At 40.6% G+C, this 21451-nt stretch overlaps 1 protein-coding gene across 3 annotated transcripts in view; it reads right to left on the minus strand.

The window, feature by feature from the left end:
- Positions 1-833: 833 nt before the first annotated feature.
- Positions 834-21451, minus strand: part of AGPS (alkylglycerone phosphate synthase) — a 70098-nt gene continuing 49480 nt past the window's right edge. For all 3 annotated transcript variants that reach the window (XM_081924297.1, XM_081924298.1, XM_081924296.1), the window contains exons 12-20: positions 20542-20593; positions 18558-18634; positions 17275-17387; positions 13944-14013; positions 12933-12994; positions 11184-11273; positions 9626-9725; positions 8938-8995; positions 834-3001 (exon numbers count right to left, since the gene is read on the minus strand). In XM_081924297.1, the coding sequence (XP_081780423.1) occupies positions 2880-3001; positions 8938-8995; positions 9626-9725; positions 11184-11273; positions 12933-12994; positions 13944-14013; positions 17275-17387; positions 18558-18634; positions 20542-20593 (744 nt within the window). In that variant the 3' untranslated portion in view covers positions 834-2879. The remainder of the gene's footprint in view (positions 3002-8937; positions 8996-9625; positions 9726-11183; positions 11274-12932; positions 12995-13943; positions 14014-17274; positions 17388-18557; positions 18635-20541; positions 20594-21451) is intronic.

A 21451-nucleotide genomic window follows, 5' to 3' on the forward strand; every position in this document is an offset into this window, starting at 1 on the left:
TGGCCAACTATGCCATATTTCAAACGGAATTATGCTCTGCCCAGATATCACACTGACAGTTCAGCTACAGCGCTCAAATTTTAAACGGAAGATTAAAAAATCCTAGGAATCCAAAGAGTTACACTATGTACGTCCTGTGGGATTTGAGTCGCCCCTTATTTGAAGACACTGACAGCATTGCGCTGGGAATTCAGATTTGCCAATCAGCATGCAGCGGTGTGTTGTTGTTTTTACACATCCCCTACTTAAACCAACCAAGAAAGGCTCTGCTTCACCAGCTTAGCATTCAATGAGAGGTTCCAATGGTTTTAGCAAGAACACAGAATCTCTAGGTCACCCTTCTCGTTTGCTTCTGGTCAGATGGAAAGGGGGCATGGAAAGCAGTGTTGCATTTTGAATGCCAGCTCCTCCCTACCATGAGGCACTGCAATACTGCAGACATCTTGAACCTTCAGCAAAATGAATGGTCAGGAGGGTTCAGATTATGGTCAGGCGTCCCAAAACCAAGTGTGTGCCTCTAAAATAGCTCTATACCTGCCTCCATTTTTGGTCAACCTTTAGCACCACACTGGATACTGATCTGGAGGGTTCTCTGCCATCTCTTCCCAGATGTCACTCCTGAAGGCCAGAAGAATGCTGGCGTTGTGTATGGTTGCCCATATATGGTCCTTTGGAAGCCTAGTCAAGAGTGAGTGATTCATGTCTTACAACTTCAGTGAAAAGATGGTAGGATGTTGCAAATCGCCATTAGAGAAAGCTAAATGGATGTTCTTGCGTATCCTTCACCAATACTTTTGGCCCTGTTGGTGTGTCATGAATACACTGTAAATAGCTTTCCATTTGAAAATTTTCACTTTTTAATGAGCATCTCAGTCTTTTGAATTAGCACTCACACACTTGCATATGTTTTACAGGTGCTCTTGCTAACGCTCCAAACAGTTTAACCATTTCAACAAGGAAGAAAACGAAATAAGGTCTAGCAAAATAGACATAAGTAAAGCAATTTACAATATGTTCACAGTAATCTGCATTGTATCTTTCCCCCCAAAACCTATCCACTTTTTGCAGCTCCCCACAGTTACTTCATTAGATAGGACAGTGTGAACAAGACACAAGTTTATACTTCATGATTTGAACACTCCTTGTCATCTATTTAGCTATAAACTTATGAAAAATATCCCCATAGGGCATTTCCCTGTGCAATTTTCAGTAACAAAGGGTTAGGAAACCTATAATAATTAAGTAAATCAATTAAGCACCATAAGTGAAACTACACATTTGGAAATAGAATAAACTTGGTCAGAGGAAGCAAAAATAATCAGGAAATTAAACTTTTGCTATCAAAAAGGCAATTTTATTCCCTGAAACAAACATCTGATCCTAGATATGGTGCTCATTAGGCACATGAAAACACTTTTTCCTATCAAAAACAAAACTGAGTACCCTGGTGTGACCAGATTGTTGCCAATGAGGATACCTTGTACATGGTTAAGAAACAAAAATCTTAATGTTGTGCTCAGTCTTAATGTTTACTATAGGTACAGACTTTAGTAGAAATTGCTCAGGCCTATCACGCTGCAATTTTTTTAAAAAAATTCTTGTGGATTAAATTTTTAAAAGGACTATCTGGATTGCTTTCATGAGTTCTGGTAAGACCAGTAGCAAACTGACAATCGTCATGATGAGATATTATGCATTGGGTCTGTTTTGAAGGTGTTTTAGGGCATGAATGCAGTAGCTATGATTTGACCATACACTGCTTTGAGTTGACGTGCTGGGTTAAGATTAAATAGCAAAAATTTAGTGGAGATTAGAACAGGATGTTTAACAGATGTATTTAAACTTCACATTTATTACCAATTGCTAGCAGACATTAACATAAACATTATTTTGGGGGGTGAGTGTCACAATTTCAGATATTCTATATATATATATATCTGAAAAAACTTTAAACAAATAAGAACTGGTGCCTAAAAATGTAGGTATTTATAGGCAGAATTAAATTATTTTAACAATTCTAAGGTAGGTTCCATTCTAATGCTTTCTGATACTGTTTAGAAAAGCATGACATTTTATTTTTGTGGACTAAATGATTACACTCATAGCTAGGAGTCAAAATTTAAAATAGACTGTTTCAGAATGGAAATGGCCGAAACTCCAAATTACACTTCAGAATTAACATTTGTCTACTTGGGAAATTTTGCCCTGTAAAAGAATCAGCAGGGCAAAATTATGAAATCACTACACTTTGTTTAAAAAAGATAGTGTGTTTTTCTGTATTTAAAAATAAATGTTTGCTTTTTGGAGTCAGTAAGTATTGTTCAGAACATAAAGTTACAAATGCTATTGAGACTACACTTTGTGAACTAATGCTTTCAAGTAATACCAGATAGGGGGAACTAGTAATCCAAAATTATTTTCGGGTTTTGTTTTTTTAAAAAATTGCAGCATGGCATAAATTTCATCGCCTGTTTGTTTAAAAATTTCAATAGAAAAGCTGTTTTATAGAAATATAAACCCATTTTTCATCTGCTTCTCAGGAGTGCTGCTTTGTCAAGAATGTCTCCTATGACAGAAACATTTAGTATCCGCCTTAGCTATTCTTGCACTATAGCAGGGGAAGCCATCCAAACAGGTTATCAGTTAGATTGACATCAGTATACTTTGGGCTGGTTGTGTGTGAGAAACGTTTTGGAGTACTCTGTGGCAAGTGTGCTATGAGTAAATTGTATGATCACATTTAACTGAAGAAAATTAAAGATGTAAGGAGTAAACAGCTTTCAAATTGGGTCCACGCTATATCTGGATACTGGGATAGCCATGAGACTCATAAACGATCGCTTTTTTGTGTGTAATTTCACTTTGGATAGTAACCAGGCTTATAAAAGGTTCCTGTTTCCAAAGATGTTATTGGGGTCCACAAATTGTTTGACAGATTTCAGCATCCCATAGCCAACATCTGAGATGCTCTCTTTCAGCCACTGCTTCCGTAACTTGCCCACTGGAAAGAAAAAGGGAAGGGGGAAAAAAGTCTTTAATATTCACCATAATAGCAGGAGCCAATCAATCTTGTGACCATGAATGAACAAACACTGGGTGATAAATGCTTTTATTCAAAAATGAGAAATGTTTTGCTTTATTTGATTTATTGAGCCCACCAGACTGTCAAGCTCATTAAGCTCGATGTACTCCCAGAGGAAGCCTGTGTTCCACACTGCCTACTCTCTTTACAAAGTATGAAATTTAGATAAAGTTTAGGCCAAGATGGTGCGTCACATTAAAAATTAAATTAAAGCTGCATATATTTTGAACGCTGTGAGCAGGATATATTGAGATACGGCAAAGGAAACACCAATCCTAAGGCTTACTCTTTTTTAGATATACAAAAATATGTAGGATTTCATACAAAGAGGCTTTTTAAATGTTGAGCACTTAAACATGCACAAAGTGGATGCAGCTGCAGGAAGTTACTAAAAAAAAAATAATCAAAAAAATCTGGCTAACAAGCCAGGAAGCACGTTTCTCACAAAAGTGGGTGGTTGAACTTAAGGCTGCAATCCTATACCCAGTTACCTGGAAGGATGTCCCCACTGAGCTCAATGGAACTTACGCCTGAGTAAACATATATACGATTGTGCTGTTAACTATGTGTACAACGAAGATCGCCATGACAGTTGCCAGAACTTTTGTGCGACTTAGTACTCATATTGCCTAGGATATCATAACTCGCTTTTCTGACTTCAATGATAATCTATTTATTTTATTAATTAAAATTATACCCCACCCTTTCTCCCCAAAGAGCCCAAGGGCGACCAGATGAAACAATAAAAAAAATTCAAATACAGTTGCGGATCTACAACATTCGAACATAAAAGTACAGATTTTTTTATTATTAACCATCAGTTGTGTCTTTTAATGGCTGTTAATTACTTAAGTATTTAATTATTATCAAGGCAGACACCCATTTATATTTGCTAGCTTCAACCAGGGCTCCGTTGGGAGGAAGGCTGCGATATAAATGTAACAAACAAACAAAGGGCATGATCCATTTGTATAAGCCAATATGCCACAGCCCCTGCCTCTTCCACGTATTTGCAACTAAATTCAACCCATCTTGCATGGCCCATTCTACCTAAAGTGTCGTTCAAATAATTAATGATGGGGATTACCAAAGGAGAGCAGAGCATTTTAGTTTCTTCTCTCTGAGGAATACAAACCGTGTTGCAGAGCTGACTGAACAGCAATGGCTGGGAGGAAAAAAAAGCCTGATCTGTTTTCTAAGTATTTGGGCAAAAGCACAAGCCAATTATTGGCATCAAATTCATATGGCAACCTCAAACGTATAAGCAGTGTGGTTTGGAGAGAGAATGGAAAATGCACATTTCGTTAGAAAAAGATGGGCCTTTTCCTGTGACCATATTCCTTTTCTCAATTTGGCAAGGCTGACATTCCAAGGACGGCAGAGATCTCTCAAGTCCAGCCACCCACATTCCAGTTAGAGCTAAAGAGACAATGAATAGTCTATGCTATTATCCGCTATTATCCGTAATATTGTTTCGGCGAACGTATCCTGTGGTTATGGATGTAATTGTCTCAAGAAGACCGAAAACAACTGGTCCAACAAGATGGAGCACATTAAAGCCACAGCAGGATGTCCGACAGCTAGCATGCCTGCCTTTCCCCCACCTCCAGTAATAATGCAATTCCACGAGGGACTGAACTGATCTCTCAGCTGCTGCACCAAACAGCCATTGCATATTTAATGAAGTCGCTCACCAAGTGCTTGAAAACAGAAGGTGCTCGGAGTGCATCATTAGTTCTGTCAGAGTGATAATTTACACATCTATCTTGTCACATTCTCTATGCTTTATACTTTTGCAATAATAAATCTAACATACGTTTGATTAGCGAACCGGAAAGCCAAGGGGGGGGAGGAGAAGCCGTACAGCGGACACTGGTGGTCCTTTATGAATGCATTTGATGATAAAAAAATTAACCCCTTTGTTCCATAAAGTTACAATATTTGAATCAGATGGCTCGCCGGTGTTTCCGGCCTGCAGGGAGACTTTCTCATTCCTCCCTGAACATGCCAAGGATTCTTGCATGCACAGGAAGTGCTCTACCACTGAGCTAGAGATATACAAACTTCCTGTCCACCTGGCTGCATAAATCCATGACTTCTCAGTGAATACTTTCTACTAGCGAACTCCCTTGGACCATTCTGGGATAGCTGATATCTGATGGCTATTTCACAGATCCAAAGTATCTGTTCATGCAGCAGTCACTGGGTGATTGACATACGTAAGTGTCAACCAGCATGCTGTGTGCCTTTAATCTAGATCGGCTTCTGTCTTGTAGGCTTTTTGCCTGCAAGTCAACCTGTAGCATAGTAATTGAGTATTTTTTTTGCAATAATTAGTGTAGAGCCTATCATGACTGACAGGCTGCATTTAGGCTTATTTGCAGTCCTGGCCAGTTATCCATTGCAATACTTGCTTTCACCTGCCTTCCCTCCCTCTTAATATCATTAGCTGGTCTGCTCTGATGTCATAGTTAGGTGACTTGAGACTCTAAACTACAATTGCAGGTTGAAAATGCACAACCACCATTTGTTCAATTAACCCATAAATATCACCTAAATGGGGGTAATGGCTTTTAACCACAACCTTGTGTGCACAAATCAGCTGAGCAATATGTTCAATGGAAACAGGCACAAAATGATGAAGCCTAAGACATTTTAATCTAGGCATGTCCAAAATCCTCTTTGGGAGCCTAGTCCTGGCCTGCCAGTCTGTTTAATCTGGCCCCTGTGGCAGTTTATTTCCTGGGGTAAAATCCTAAAGAAACCCTCAACAACTTAATCCTAAAAAAAGGTCAACAACTTTGGCCGGCCCTCATGGCCCTTCACTTCATCAAATTTGGACACCACTGTTAATCACTAACAGTATTTAAGAACCTAGAACTTTTGGTAGATTTTTGAGAGCCTTTTCACCACACATGGTGTTTTCCTTCTGGGCACTTATACCCGTAATACTCCAGGATCATCAATGAAAATGTGTTATAACATTCTGCTTTGCTTAGCATAATCTGAGGGGTGCAATTCAACCTCAAACTCTTCCAGTCTGTGCAAGCACTGCAGCTTGCCAGATGTTACAACGTGCACACACTGTTCTGGGCATTGTCCTAATCCCTTCCCCAAGTCAATTTTGGGAAGGGGCAGGGAGGAGAGGACTATTGCAGAAGGAGAAGTCCTTGCTCAGGGCTTCCACCGATGGGACTGCTTAGGTGAATCCCCAGCACATATCTGTAGACTGGTACCAGCAACTGGCAACACTGAGCAGCCTGTGGCTAGAAATAAGACTTGCTAATGCAAGTCTCAGACACGGAAAGGTCCGCAATCCACACTCCCCTGTTTTTCTGGCATTTTGGAGAATAGTGATGAGGGCATGGAAGGGAAGAAGAAAAAGTCCAGACTGGCTCTACATGGGAGTGTGGAACATACACCCAAGTTGCCCCAATTGATGAAAATATGCTCCCATTGGATGGAGGAGAACATATCAGTGCCTGGGCCATCGGATGGAAAAAGGAGAATTTCGCTGAACATTTTGCTTCAAGCCCTTAGTTGACATTGCATATTCATTATGCCATGTTCTCTCTATCATTAGCTCTTGTTGAAGGTTGGCATTCAATGAGTTTTAGGTTAAACGAGCTATCTATATACTTAACCTTTTTATTGTTCTTTATTGGTTTATTTGTGAAGGTTTTTTTGGGGAGCAACTTCTCTTAAGTGTCTCAAGTTTTGTTTCCACAGCAGGTGGCTGCTCCTCAGGAACGTGTCCCTTAGAGTGAACAGTTGCTGCATGCGGAAATGGTAACTATTTAAGTTTCTAGAATAAACTCTGCTGTATAAACTATTCGGTCCCTTCCTTAAAACAACAAACACCATGAAGATTGAATTAAACAGGCTTTATATTCCTTATAGCCCCAAGTCTCAGACTACATCTGTTTTGTTTGATACACAAAACCGGAGTTAAAATAGCTCCATTTATCACAACATGATTGTAGGCAGACTAACCAGGCTGTCTGTTTCCAGATAGTGAAAGCAACTGTTATTAATCACAATTATAGGGCAAACACTGAAGAGGAATTGCATCAATATTCTTCCTCACAGAGGAACTAAAAAGCAATGCTGGGAATGTCATGGGAAGGCCTGAAGGTCAGTAAATAATAATAATTTTTTAAAAAGGATACAACCTGTTTCATCCTGAACAGTAAACTCCAGGAACATTAAGATACACAGGAGGAATTTAGCACACAATATTAGATCAGATCACCACAGAAACGCCATTGGCAAAGCGGGGAAATGGGAGTTTCAAGGTTTTTTCGTCATGTGATCTATGCCATAGAAGACGATTGCCACCATTGATTTATTAATTGCCTTCTAAACAACCATCTCAAGGCGATTTACAAGATGGAGGGGGAAAGCACCCAATGTGTCGGGATTATAGCCATTGACTTCATAATTCCTTGTACAGTGGTACCTCTGTTTTCAAACGTAATCTCTTCTGGAAGACCGTTCAACTTCCGAAACATTTGAAAACCGAGGTGCAAAGGGCAGTCTGCCAAGTCAACAGAGAAAGATGTGAAAAACAACAGATACGCAGCGGAAGCATTTACTTCCGGGTTTTCGGCGTTTGAAAACCACAACATTCGGCAACGGAGATGTCCGAAAACCGAGGTACCACTATACACCATTCTTCCACGCTCAGTTTTTGCAACAGTTGCATGCCATATTTCTATCTCTGGGATCAGGACAGGCAACGTAAGACATTTTGAATATACTTATATATTTATAATAGGATTGTAGAGTTGGAAGGGATCACATGGATCATCTAGTCCAACCCCCTGCAATGCAGGAATCTTTCACCCAACATGGGGCTTGAGCCCATGACCCTGAGATTAAGAGTCTCACGCTCTACCGACTGAGCTATACTGTTCTCAAACACATGTACAAAAATTCTCTAGGCTCAGCCCGTTGGGTCTCAACATGTTTCTGGTGTGTGGTGCTCTCTGCTGCAGTGTCAGGCTGTACCCTTGAAGGGCCAGAGGAACCAATGAGGCAGCAGGGGCAAGACGCCCACATGGCCTAACCCCAAACTGAATACTGCAGCCTTGGAACAGTCCGTGACGGCGTAGGCAGCTCAGGGTATACTACTACCTTCCTTCCAAGACACTTCCTTCCCACTACACCCTCGCCAGTCATACGGACAGCACAGGGTTGATAAAGAACTGTCAGACCACTGGTTTTAGCATACTGCAGTTATAATGATGGCATATAGGAAAGGAGGGAGACTAGTGCCAACTAGCTACCGATGCTACCGTATCAACTTGTGCTCAGAAACCATTAGGGAGTCTGTGCAGATCCAGAAGCACTGGCTTAATGTGCTCCTGAGCCACCTTCCTGAGGCAGAAAGGTTTTCATCGGCAGCCCCTTGGCTGGGGCGCAGGAGAATATTTCTTCTGACAACCACTTAAATAGGAGTTACCTAGGCTTGGAAGTATCGGTCTATTTCTAATCACTTAGTTTCACACATGTGGTCAGTCATATGTCTGCTCCATCCTGTTTTCTACTACTTAACTGTGTCGCAACATTTGGAGAAGTGTGCAATCTGAAGGATAGCTATGTGTTATGGATCTGGGTATTAGCGCATGAAATGCAAATCAGATCAGTTCACTTTAAAACATGGACTGAACCAAGCTCAGCATCATCACAGAAGATAACCACGTCAAAACCTTGAAAGTCGTGTTCATAATAAGTCTCCCAAAGCTCTCCTGCATAACACGAGTAGCACCACAATGCTAGGTTTAACCGCACAATGCTAGGTTTAACAAAAACAGGTATCAAACACTGCTTATGTAAGCAACTGGAAACATTACCTCCATGATGATGTGACAGGCTTCCTCCATTAGCAAGGATTTCATCTCTAGCTGACATCTAAAGAATGCAAATAACTTAATTAGTCACTAAGCTCAATGTTGATGTAGCAATCTGGATAATTACACACCTTTCATTCGTTTTAAATACTAGCAAACAAACAACACAATGCAATCGAGATTATTTACACATTCTGCCAAGTTTAGAATCGGCTTGCATATTGCAAAATAGTTGTATCCCGCCCTCCTATTGGGGGATAGGTTTCCACCACACGTTACTGGAAGTCCACATAAATGAGGGAGGTACAACTCTTCTCAAAGGCTGGCAAAGATAAGGAAGCATCTCAGCTTGGAATATTGACATATACAGGGTTGGAGCCATCTACAAAAAGGGCTCCTTCTGTTTGTGGAATTGAGGAAGGGGTTGGGGTGGGGGACAACAATTCCACATTCTCCTTGCCGATCTTGTTCTGTAGGTTTCCCCAGCCCTCCGGAGCAGCTTCTCTTTGGGGGGGGGGGGAGGAGCAATCAGCAGAAACTGTTCCCCACTTTTTCCTGGTGGGAGGATCTCATGAGCGAAACCTCTGACCACAAGGTGTCCGCCTCTAACTTGCAGTTTTACTTGTTACAGTGAACGAGTTACTACAGCCAAGTATTACATAACATGAAAGTGACGAATAGTTACAATTACCTCTATTTCTTCATAAACGTGAACAGGGTCGCTTAATCCTCTGTAGTTAAAGCCCAAATAGAAATAGACACAGGCGCCAGCATCGTAGGTCTGCGTCACCCTGTGAGTTGTTTTTATATATATATATAAAAATGGTATTTGTTAGATCAAGTACCACACTGTTCTATACATAATAACATAAGCCGACCCTGCTGGATTAGGCCCATTGAGTTCAGCATCCTGTTCTCACCGTGGTTGACAAGATGGCATACTATGGAGGCACAACATAGCCATTGGGGCTAGCAGCTGCTGATAACCTTTGCTGAATGCTCTTTCCAAGATATCTAATTGGGTGCCCATCACCTGTAGGCGCAAGCTCCATGATTTAACTATGCACTTGCTTTTATCTTCCAACATTCAGCTTCACCACATGCCCAAGAGTTCTAGTGTAATGAGGGAGAAAAACCTTTCTAGATCTGCTTTCTCTGTGCCACCTATCATGTTATGAACTCCAATCCCCAGGACCGTTTTGCCCTTGTCTGAACCTTTTCCAACTCTACAATATACTTTTTGAGGTGCAATGACCAGAAAGGCACAAAAGCTGCCTCTTAAAAAATGGAACCCACAATTTCGTTTTAACACATTAAAATACTCGAGGTGCAAGAAAGGGAAGGACTATGCTTGATGAAGACCACTATGGACCATAGCTGTCAACTTTCCCTTTTCTTGCAAGGAATCCTATTTGGAATAAGGGAATTTCCCTTTTAAAAAGGGAAACATTGACAGCTATGCTATGGACAATGGGAAATATTTTTTCGCTCCATAGGACACACTTTTTCCCTCTTAAAAACTAAGGGGAAATGTCTGTGCGTCTTATGGAGCGAATGTCTGGTCCCTGGGGCTGGGGGAGAACCCGGGCTTCCCCCGCCAGCCTCGCAAGCTCCGGGAACAGAGGCAAGGCTGCACGCAACCTTGCCGCCGTTCCCCCGCCTCAGCCCCGCGGCTAAAAACAAAGCTTCTTTGCTCTTTGGGGCTGGGGGGGGCCCTAGGCTTCCCCTGACAGCCCCAGAAGCTCTGGGAGAAGCTTTTTTCTCTTTGGGGCTGGGGGGGATAAGATTTTTTTTCTTGATCCCCCCCCCTAAAAACTAGGTGCACCTTATAGTCCGGTGCGCCTTATGGAGCGAAAAATATGGTAAATACAAGATAGCTTTACTAGGTAAAAATGGCTATCAGCACTCACTAATAGGGCCAAAAGGGGAAAAGTAGCAACGCAATGAGAAATACAATTCTGATTTTTTTGACCTACGTACACTTCTGCTTCACCGATGCCATAATGTACACACTGTTACACTTTGGTATTTGCATATGTACAGGAAAAAAATGATAAACCACCAATCCTGGCATTGGGTAGCGGGAGAGGGTGGATCTATCAGACAGTATGGCCGTGGTGTCCCAAAACCAAGATCTGGCCCTTTCCCCCCAACCACCTCAAATCAAAAGAATATCAAGACTGCTACTCCCCTTAATTTAGATTGATTTCATTCAATTTCATAGGCAGCTGAAATTTAATGTGTCTTACCGACAGGAAACAAAAGGTGGGAACTGAACGCCTCTTTCTTTGCATTCTCTTACTATTCTTTCCTTCACATTTCGGCAAAGGTCTAGAACCCTGAAACAAAATATAACAGAGAAGTTATAAGAAATGTTCGCTTATTTTGTGTACATATTTATTAGAGATTTATGTGAGATTTATATTGCATTTCAGTAGGGTTTTTTTTTTAACAATTTATGTTAAATTGAAGCACATTTTGTTTCGTTAAAAGAAATGATTCTAAGTTTAAGTCTGTTGTGGAATTTTATCTGTCAGCACTGTAAGTTTATAAATGTTAGGGAGCCAAGGTTAAATTCAGCTTGTTTGCTTTAAAACACAGGTTGCCAGAAAAGAATAAAGTTTAGTAGGATTCTAAATGCAATGTTTAGACATACTAACGTTTGCAATGCAAAAAGAAAATGGCTGAGTTTACAGAGGAAAAGAAATGTAAAAAGTCACATAGCTCTCCAGGACTAATGGGCTGCTCCTGGTGGAGGAAGAGTTTTGAACACAGTGCTGGTGTGTGTATATGCGCGCATGCTGTATTTCCTTGTTTCTCAAAAACATTTCCTTCTTTGTTACAGCTGTGGCATCTATTGCAATATTTTGCCCAACAGCTCACTACTTAGGAATCCTCTTCTAGTTAGGTGTATCTACTGCATAATCTGACAAAGCAGATACCATATATTTCTGCCAAGCTCCTCCTAACGTTAATCCTGCAACAGATAACATGGGCCACACTTACTTTGTAAATGCTCCTATATAAGATGTCGATATAGGGACACGGGTGGCGCTGTGGGTTAAACCACAGAGCCAAGGACTTGCCGATCAGAAGGTCAGCGGTTCGAATCCCCATGACGGGGTGAGCTCCCGTTGCTCAGTCCCAGCTCCTGCTAACCTAGCAGTTTGAAAGCATGTCAAAGTGCAAGTAGATAAATAGGTACCGCTCCGGCGGGAAGGTAAACGGCATTTCCGTGCGCTGCTCTGGTTCGCCAGAAGCGGCTTAGTCATGCTGGCCACATGACCCGGAAGCTGTACAGCGGCTCCCTCGGCCAATAAAGCGAGATGAGCGCCGCAACCCAGAGTCGGCCACGATTGGACCTAATGGTCAGGGGTCCCTTTACCTTTAAGATGTCGATGGGCATGGCTTGCAAACTGTTTGCATGGGATGCAAGTATGTCACGTGAACTAAATCTACATTTGTTGTTTCAAAACTGCCATGATCCTGAAGTCAGTCAAAGTTACGTAATATACGGTATAGATACAGAGAAGCTTCTCACAAATGGAAGGCCTAATCCAGAAAATTGTGTTTATGCATGTTGTAGGACATGAAAATTGTATTTGGAAATTGATAACGGTTAAGAACAACTAGGCATGTGGAACATGATGAAGCTCTAGATACTATCTGAGTCCAACGACCTCCTAGAATTGTAGAACAATAGGACTAGATTTGGATAGTCTACGGAAAACAGTTATGTATACAGGAAGTCATTCACTTGCTTATCAGCTGAGAGAAATTAGCTGTTTTCTCAATATATCCTTGGATAAAAATCAGTGGCTTGTTTAATTCAACAAGAAGCCTCATTAGAAATTCTACTGCTAAAGTAGGTCACACATGGCCTGAAAAATGTATAATCTCACCTTAATAATTTTGGAAAACCTTTGTGACCCTTTTCATATGGTGCACAGCTTTTACAACTTCAGACAATGCAAAAACAGAAAATGAACTGATTTTACCTGTCCCAGGGAACAGACGTTTCAAACGATTCTCCTATTATATAATGATCCATGCCCAGGTCCTATAGAGGAGATCATTTGCAGATTAGAACTCCTAAAGTTATGTATCTATAGGCCTCGAACCTGCTATTTTGTATAATTACAGAACCCAAAACATTCAAGTGTATTAATATTCTGAGAATATTAATTTGTCAAAGAGACCTAGCGTACTCCCAGGACCTACTGTGTAAATCTGTTTATTCTACCAACTACTTCAAATTGCTAGAGTCTTTTCAGCCTTTAGACATCAGGAACACAGCTGACATGTTATCAGGTCAAGTGTTTTGTTTTTTTAATCAGGAAGAGATTCGCCACTGAGTCCCCAAAGCAGACTAAGTGATGCACTGGGTTTTGAGAAGGAGGCGTAAGGCTCTGCCAGGGTCCTAGAGCCCTCCTACCTCCTTCCCCAAACTGGAAAAGCACTAACTGGGCCTTGGGAAGGAAGAGGGACGACTCTAGGACCCTGTCTCCCCCTCACCTCTCCTCGATAACAGTGCAATGGTGGGGTCAGATCTGCTGCCAAAATCAAATGGCCTCACCTCATTGCTGGCCTGTTCCTGACAGTGCCTACTGACCTTCATATATCTACCTAATGAGATACTCAGGGCTAGGTAGCTGAGAGATCTTTGTTCAAGCTGTTTTGGGGTGGGGGGTGGGGGAGAATGTGGTTAGACCTGGATTCAAACTTCTTCCCCATCTAATCCTTCTCAAACAACTAAAGCTGACCGATTCATTTGTCATGGGGTCGAAAGCATCCTGTAGGCAAAAGTTTGCAACTGCACAAATTTTTAGGAAGTGTAACAGGAAAGCGGAGTAGCCCAATATACATGTTGTTCTTTTGTATATGAAAAAACTCTGAACCATTAAAATATGCAACAGCTCCCCCCCTTCCTTGTCTCATATACACAACAGCACAATACATAATGGGAAACTGAGTTTTTTTAAAAAAAGTAAATAAAATAAGAGACCTACCCGAAGGTAAGCAATGACAAATGTTAGCATGTATCCTCTCTGTCCATTGTCTTCTCCAGCTGCCAGACCACTATAATTTAAGGACAGTAAAATATCATATTACATTAGTTATTCCTATGGCATGAAATGGTTTACAGCAAGGTTGTTTCCAATCAAGAATTTAGGCAGGTAAATTAAGTTCCGTTTAAAATACCCCATTTTAATTGATTTTTATGGAAGCTGCTCTGGGAGCCATTTTGGCTGAAGACTGGGGTACAAATGCTCTAAATAAATACATATTAAGTTTAAATGTGTGTGTATTTGAGAAGCTGACCCAAAAAAATAAGAGAGTGGCAGGACAGCCTAAACTCATATTCTCTGAAGAAAAAATAAAATGCAAGGCATGTAGGAACAAAATATCAAAGTGACAGGCAGTCATATCTCATTTACTTTTATTATTTTAAAATTCAAGTAGCAACAGTCACCTCTACCCTTCTGATTCTTGCTAGTTTGCTAGGTTTAAAGAACAGGCACATCTAATTTAGATTTTGTCCAGCTTCCCTTCATAATCCTCATTTAGTTTTAAAAATAGAGCTGAGGCCTCCTAGAGATCCGAAAGAGACAAGAGGGAGAGATTTTTGCTACCTGGCAGTATGAAATAAGACTACCTAACTTCTTTCTTTCTTTCTTTGGCGATCACTCATAGCTGAGTAAGATTGTCTTTCCATACACACGGTTTAAACAATGAGTCCGTAAGTGACTGTGGAGGCCAATTCTGGATCCACACGTCCTTCCACAGTGGGGACATTGGTTTCCAGGTGGGAGTTGATTGTGGTGTGGATTTGCCAAGCGTGCCTTCCTGTTAGCACATTTCTCCCTTGTGTCCTGAGTTTGAGTGTCTTCAAAGCCCATGACATCTTTAGTAAAGGCTGTTCTCCAATTGGAGTGCTTGCAGGCAAGTATTTCCCAATTATTGGTGTTTATACTACATTTTTTTAGATTTGCCTTGAGACAGTCTTTAAACCTCTTTTGTTGACCACCAGCATTATGTTTTCCATTTTTAAGTTCGGAATAGAGTAGTTGCTTTGGAAGACGATCATCGGGTATCTGCACAACATGACCAGTCCAATGAAGTTGATATTGAAGAATCATTGCTTCAACACTGGTGATATTTGCTTATTCCAGTACACTGGTATTATTTCGCCTGTCTTCCCAAGTGATGTGTACAAATTTTCGGAGACACCGTTGATGGAATCTTGAGTTGGAGATGGCAGTTATAAGTGGTCCATGTTTCACAAGCATACAGTTAGGTTGGTAGAACAAAATGCTTTGTAAACAAGCAGTTTGGTTTCCCTGCGAATGTCCCAGTCCTCAAACACTCTGCACTTCAGTCAGAAGAATGCCGCACTCGCAGAGCTCAGGCGATGCTGGATTTCAGCATCAATGTTGGCCCTTGTGGAAAGATAACTGCCCAGGTAGGAGAAGTGATCGACATTTTCCAACGTTACACCATTGAGTTGGATTTGTGGCGCTGCAGAGGGGTTATTTTGTACTTGTTGGTGCAGCACTTTGGTTTTTGGATGCTGAGTGATAGGCCAAGATTTTCATAAGCTTCTGCGAAGATATTTAGGATGGTTTGGCGGTCATCCTCTGAGCATGCACACACTACGTTGTCATCAGCATGTTGAAGCTCTATGACGGAAGTTACGGTAACCTTACTCTTTGCTTTCAGCCTGCTCAGATATAGCAGCGTGTGATAGAAATTGTGAGAGAAATGTCCACGATTTTCAGGAACATTTTCTTTTATTTAAGAGCTTTTCTCAAAAACCAAATGGTAATGAATGAAAAACAGCATGCAGCTTCAACTCAGAGACCTCAGGGGCCAAAGAGAACACATCTATGCAAACAGCATGTAAGCATGGTGTTTGTTACATGCCTGTTTCCCTCAAGTGAGGGGGCCCCCCAGTGAAAACGGAAATGGCAGCTTAGCCCGGCTGTGCTGCTGGCTATATAGGCACTTGACCTGTAAGCTGACTTTTGCATTTTCAGTTTCACTGGCACATTTGAGGCAGAGAAAATTCTGAAACCCAACCAGGCATGTGCAGCCCGGCAGTATTCTAGCTAGCCATGGGCAACAGCTGACAGCTGGGGCAACATGGTGGGATATTCTTGGATAAGCTGACGACACTTTATCCCCTTGTTCTTCTGGCAGAAGAGCAAAGAGGTAGCAAGTACAAGGAAAACACCCTCTAGGTGAAACAAGCTGAGTTTTGGGGGTAGTAGCCAAAACAGCTAACAGTGGCTGTCTGTTCCAGTTCTCCTCGTCTTCTAGCTTCAAGGCTAGCAAACAGAAGAAAAGGATGATGGGGCAGAGATGTTTGACCAAGAATGCAGGACAGCTCCTACTTTTTAAGCTGCCAGGCTATCCTGTAATTGCTTAATGTTCACAAAGTATCTATATTTCAGAAGGTGTTTTACTTCTGTCTCCTATCAGCCTGCCCCTCAAATCTCAATTCACTGCTTCTTGAAAGGACATTTTGGTGAGAATGGGAGGTTGAGCGTTGTAACATGTCATTCAGATATTAGGTTAGTGAACCTGTAACGCAGAACATTTGCAAAGTGTCTGTTTTTCCCCATTAAACACAGTGATCTAAGTAATAATTTGCTTAAATGGGAAATAAAGTTGTGGCCCAGACAAATATCTTCACCGTGGTTTCATTGATTAGTCCTGTAATCAATCAAACCAGATGGACACAAACCACCCTATCATTACTCAGCTTGTTATTAAAGTGAAATGTTTTCTGTTCCTTTGTAACAGCGCAGAGCAATCAGTGACAGGAGGTGGAATACATATAATTAATCAAGTTCTGTTGATTAAATACAATTTCCTTTTTAAAACAGGCTGGCCTGAGTCACAGCTTTAGTCAATAATGCACAGTATTAAGGTATAATGCTCAAAACAATGCTCTCCTTCAGTGCGTTAAGATTTGTTTGTTTAGTGTCACAAAAGTCCCTTTCGTGTGCTACAGAGAAAAGGAAATAGCCCTGACCTCAACTGGACTATGGCAAAATGTATTCAATTTCGTATCACAGTTAAGTCCCTACAAACATTTCTGCTCAAGCAAATTCAAATGACTCTCTTGTGTTTTCAGGTACATTTTTATGCACTAACCTCTTAGTTAATGTCTACAATTTCATTCTCACTTTCCAAAATGGTTTTGTATTATTGAAAAAATGCATGATACCTCATGATTTCCATAAATTTTCATAAAAGGCCTCTGGTTTTCAGCTCTACAAAGATTTTGGACTTTTCAGCACATTGCTTAACTATTAAGATATGAAGGTTTCATACCCAAATTTTGCAGCAATATCGTAAACTTGCTTTTCATGCTGAAGAACCTTCTCCCTGTCTCCCTCAAAAAGCAAGGTAGTGACACATAGCACATTGGGATCAAATCCTTTGAACTGTGGAAAGACAGGCATCTCCATTATACGAAGGTAGTACAGCAAGATACCATTATTCATGTTGATTGACCATTTTAAGTCATTTACAATATATTCATGTTCCTAACTTATTCTGAACACAATACAACTCTTCTAAAGCAGATTCACAAGCATTTTAGCATAAACAAGAGGCATATTGCAAGGAAACATGGCACATATTTGAAAGTGCGATACTTAAGAGAAACACTCAAGAGGATGTCGTCAAGGGGGGGAAGCAACCGAAGTGTTGTAAAGCATCCATTATTTTCTATTCTGTAACCATTTACAACTACTGCCATGTGGGTGTTTCTGATAATAAGTGAATCTTCATTCTCTGAAAATGAAATTTCATTTTGAAACTTTCAAAGTTCAACAAACTTCTGCTGCTAAAATAATGGAGGATACAGAATTAATATGTTGGCATCAAGATTAGCAGGAACAGCCTATTGGCGTGTGTGGTTTCGCTTTTTTCCTCCCCCAACCCTAATGGTACAGGCCAACAAGTCAATGAAGAGATATCTTGCACATGCAAAAATATTTCTCATTCAAATAAATGCAGGAACTCTGACACCAGAAGTTCCCACCTCTCTTCCCCACCTGTGTTGTGCTACTAGGTAAAGGTAAAGGGACCCCTGACCATTAGGTCCAGTCGTGACCGACTCTGGGGTTGCAGCATTCATCTTGCTTTCTGGCGAACCAGAGCAGCGCACGGAAACGCCGTTTACCTTCCTGCCGGAGCAGTACCTATTTATCTACTTGCACTTTGACGTGCTTTTGAATAGCTAGGTTGGCAGGAGCTGGGACCAAGCAACGGGAGCTCACCCTGTCATGGGGATTCGAACCGCCGACCTTCTGATCAGCAAGCCCTAGGCTCTGTGGTTTAACCCACAGCGTCACCCGTGTCCCGTTGTGCTACTACTCTCAACTAAAACAGCTGGCAGATGCTGTTCTGCCATTTGCACCCTTAGACCCTGGACTAGTGTAGACATTAAACACATTTTTTAAAAATAAAATAAATCCAGGTTAAGATTTGGTGTGGGGGAAGAAGAGAAGACCTAACATGCAATTTTATACAGTGTGCTTTTGCAGGCACGTGTGTCCAAATCTTTTAGAATCTGAATTAATTAGAGGCCAAGGGTAAAAATTAAATACCTTTGTGATGTAGAATTTTTTCAACCCGTCCAGAAGCGATGTAAAAATTGAAGAAACCTGTGGTTTAAGAGCATGTCCTTGGCAAGAGTTAGGAAAAAGGAAAAAAAAAAATGTAAGACAACTATATTAATGGAGTTCAGAATTTTATTTGGAAATGTGACTGAAAAACTGGAGCTTAAAGTTTTTTTATTAGTAAGTGCTCCATTTCTTAGCAAAATAAACTTACCACTAACACTGTTGCAAGGGACTTATGGGAACCCTGCACGTTTAGGCATAAATGCAAGAAATCTGAAAACTCGGTGAAATCTGTCAAGTCTAATTCTTTGCCTGCTTACAAAAGTACATCAAAATAGGAGTCTGTAATTCTCTTTCCTACAGAATGACTACCTCTGCACTACAGAGAATAGGCCAATTTGCTACTCCCCAGTCCTGTCCATAAAGCCAGGTAGATTCTCTATTTTTGTTTGTTTAGAAGCCACTTGTATATTCATGCATTCAAATGTTAATTTGGCTGTTTATTTTACAGATTACAAACACACACACCAATGGGAGAAACCTAGCGCTGAAGTTCTGTTTGTGGATCAGCTTTTCATCTAGTGGAGACATTCACGTAAGACATTTTTCACAACTACTTCTGTAACAATCTTAGACTTTGACTCAATGCTATCTATAGTAGAAGTGCTAGGAGATGTTTACCTAGTCTCAGATTATTTTTGCCTACATTATCTAGCTTTTGCTGACAAGTCAGAATGGGGTGGGAGATGGTATTTCACGCCCCCAATGCAACAAAGAACCCTTGTTCACTAAGGCTGCTCCCACAACTCTAGAACAATCAAATGCTCTTCTTCATTAACTGCAGCCCTAAGTCAACTTCCTCAGTCAAGCTCTGTCTGCCCCAAAATGTTCTAATTTTCTTAAAGAGAATAAACCAACAAAGTAGTGAAAGAGATGTAAGAATCACAAGATGGTTCTTTTTATTATTTCAACAAGCTTTTGGGGGAGACTGCTAGTACAATGACTGCTGCTGCACTTTATGGGCGTCTATTTTTTGTCTTGCTTTTAAGCTTTCTCTCTTTAGGGACACCATCCAATCAAAGAAACTGAAAAATAATGTGAGTTTTAATTGATTAAACCTACCAAAGTATGCATACTAATAAACAGAATGGAAAAACTAAGTATGCTCTGTTTTCAGATGATGCGTGTGTGGAGAAACATTTCTTCTTGTGCGAGAGAAGGTAGGAATGCCTCTAAGATAAATGAGACTATATATGTTTTAAATCACTTAAAAATGTGTTGTCTAATTAAGGTGCCCCTGATCAGTTGATCAAGAGGTTTTTAATTAAAGAGGGGGGAATCAATAAATTAAGACACTACAATCTTAATTTTGAAGAATGGTTTTGACTGCATTTGGATTTTATGTGAGTCACTGAGAGCCCAGTGCAGTCAGCAGAAAGATAGAAAATAATCAAAGTATCCATACTGCATAATCAACTCCATCTGCCGTCAGTGATGAATGGCACAAAGGAATGAACTGAAAACACTGGAATTAGTAACCAACTGCAGATCATGCCCTCGTCCCTTTAAATTCTGATTTCAAATGTTGGGTTAGAATTAACCAAGTCTAGATTCAAAGAGGTCAAGCTCTTTGACTTTTTTCCTTGACAGCTGACAAACCAACTTATTTGCAAAAGCTGTTTGCCAGGCAGCAGGGGATGCTCAAGAACCACAAGTCCAAAACTGCCTTAGCCATGCAGAACTAGCTGAGCAGTTCTGTAGATATTGGTCACTACAATGAACCTTGGTTACTGGCACCAAAGCTGGGAGAGGCAAAAATTGGAGAATGACAAGGGAGTATGGGAAAGAGGGGGCACATTTTTAATTTTCAATCCCCTATCGCCAAGGTCACAGAATACCCGCTATCAGACCACAAGGTTCGGCGCAAGTTTAGAAAAGCAAATCATGAGCAAAATTAGTAAAAACTTACCAAATTGAAATTGATTATTGTCCATAAGGCGAATGGATGCAGGAGCACATCGCTATAAAGACACAAGTTGCATGTGAATAAAGAACACCGATAGAAAGTAAAGCAATTGTGTAATTTTTTTTTAGAAAAATCTGGCATGGGATGAAATACAGTCAAATACTGAACCTCTATAAAGGAGTTACATCATGCTGTAAAAAACACATTCGGTAATCTTAACACAGAGGCCCAGACTGATTAAGATTAATGTAGTTTGCAAAATTTGCATTGTATTACATTAGGTCAACATCTGGCCTTTGATAGCATACCCCTGTTTGTAGTCTGTCCAGCCTCAAATACATACATTTAAGCTATAGAACCAGCTCTCTATGGATCAATGCTATGTAAGGTTTTAGAAACTACTTGGAACAATGGGGGAAAATATTTAAGTTTAGTGGGGGGAGAGTTGGCGCACCTTCTAGGACCTACTAATAATGCCCTGTCATTGTTAAAAACAGTGTGTTCCCCATGTCAATAATAAAATAGAAGAAATTGTAAGCAAATGTTTTTATATATATATATATGTTGGGTTGTTGACAATGTTAGTCATACTAAGAGGATACCCACTGAAATTAATGGAAATGACTACACTCTGAGTAGAACTTAGCTGGATACAACCATTAAATGAGAAAGACGGAACAGAACTTATATGCAGTGCAAAAGATAATTGTGTGCAGACAGATGCACACACATTTTGTGTATACCCAAGAAACTAGGTATTTCTAACAAAGGGGGTGGGGGGAAACAAACAAAGACTGACCTATGGAAAAGGTACAGAATAAGGGAATTACTTATTTATTGGACTGACTGGGGAATATAATAAAGAAGAGGGAGAAGGATGTAAAGGGCAACATTTTTACAATGAGTCATTTGT

The sequence above is a fragment of the Podarcis melisellensis genome (genome assembly GCF_964234715.1).
Source record: "Podarcis melisellensis genome assembly, chromosome: 1".
Taxonomy (NCBI): Eukaryota; Metazoa; Chordata; class Lepidosauria; order Squamata; family Lacertidae; genus Podarcis; species Podarcis melisellensis.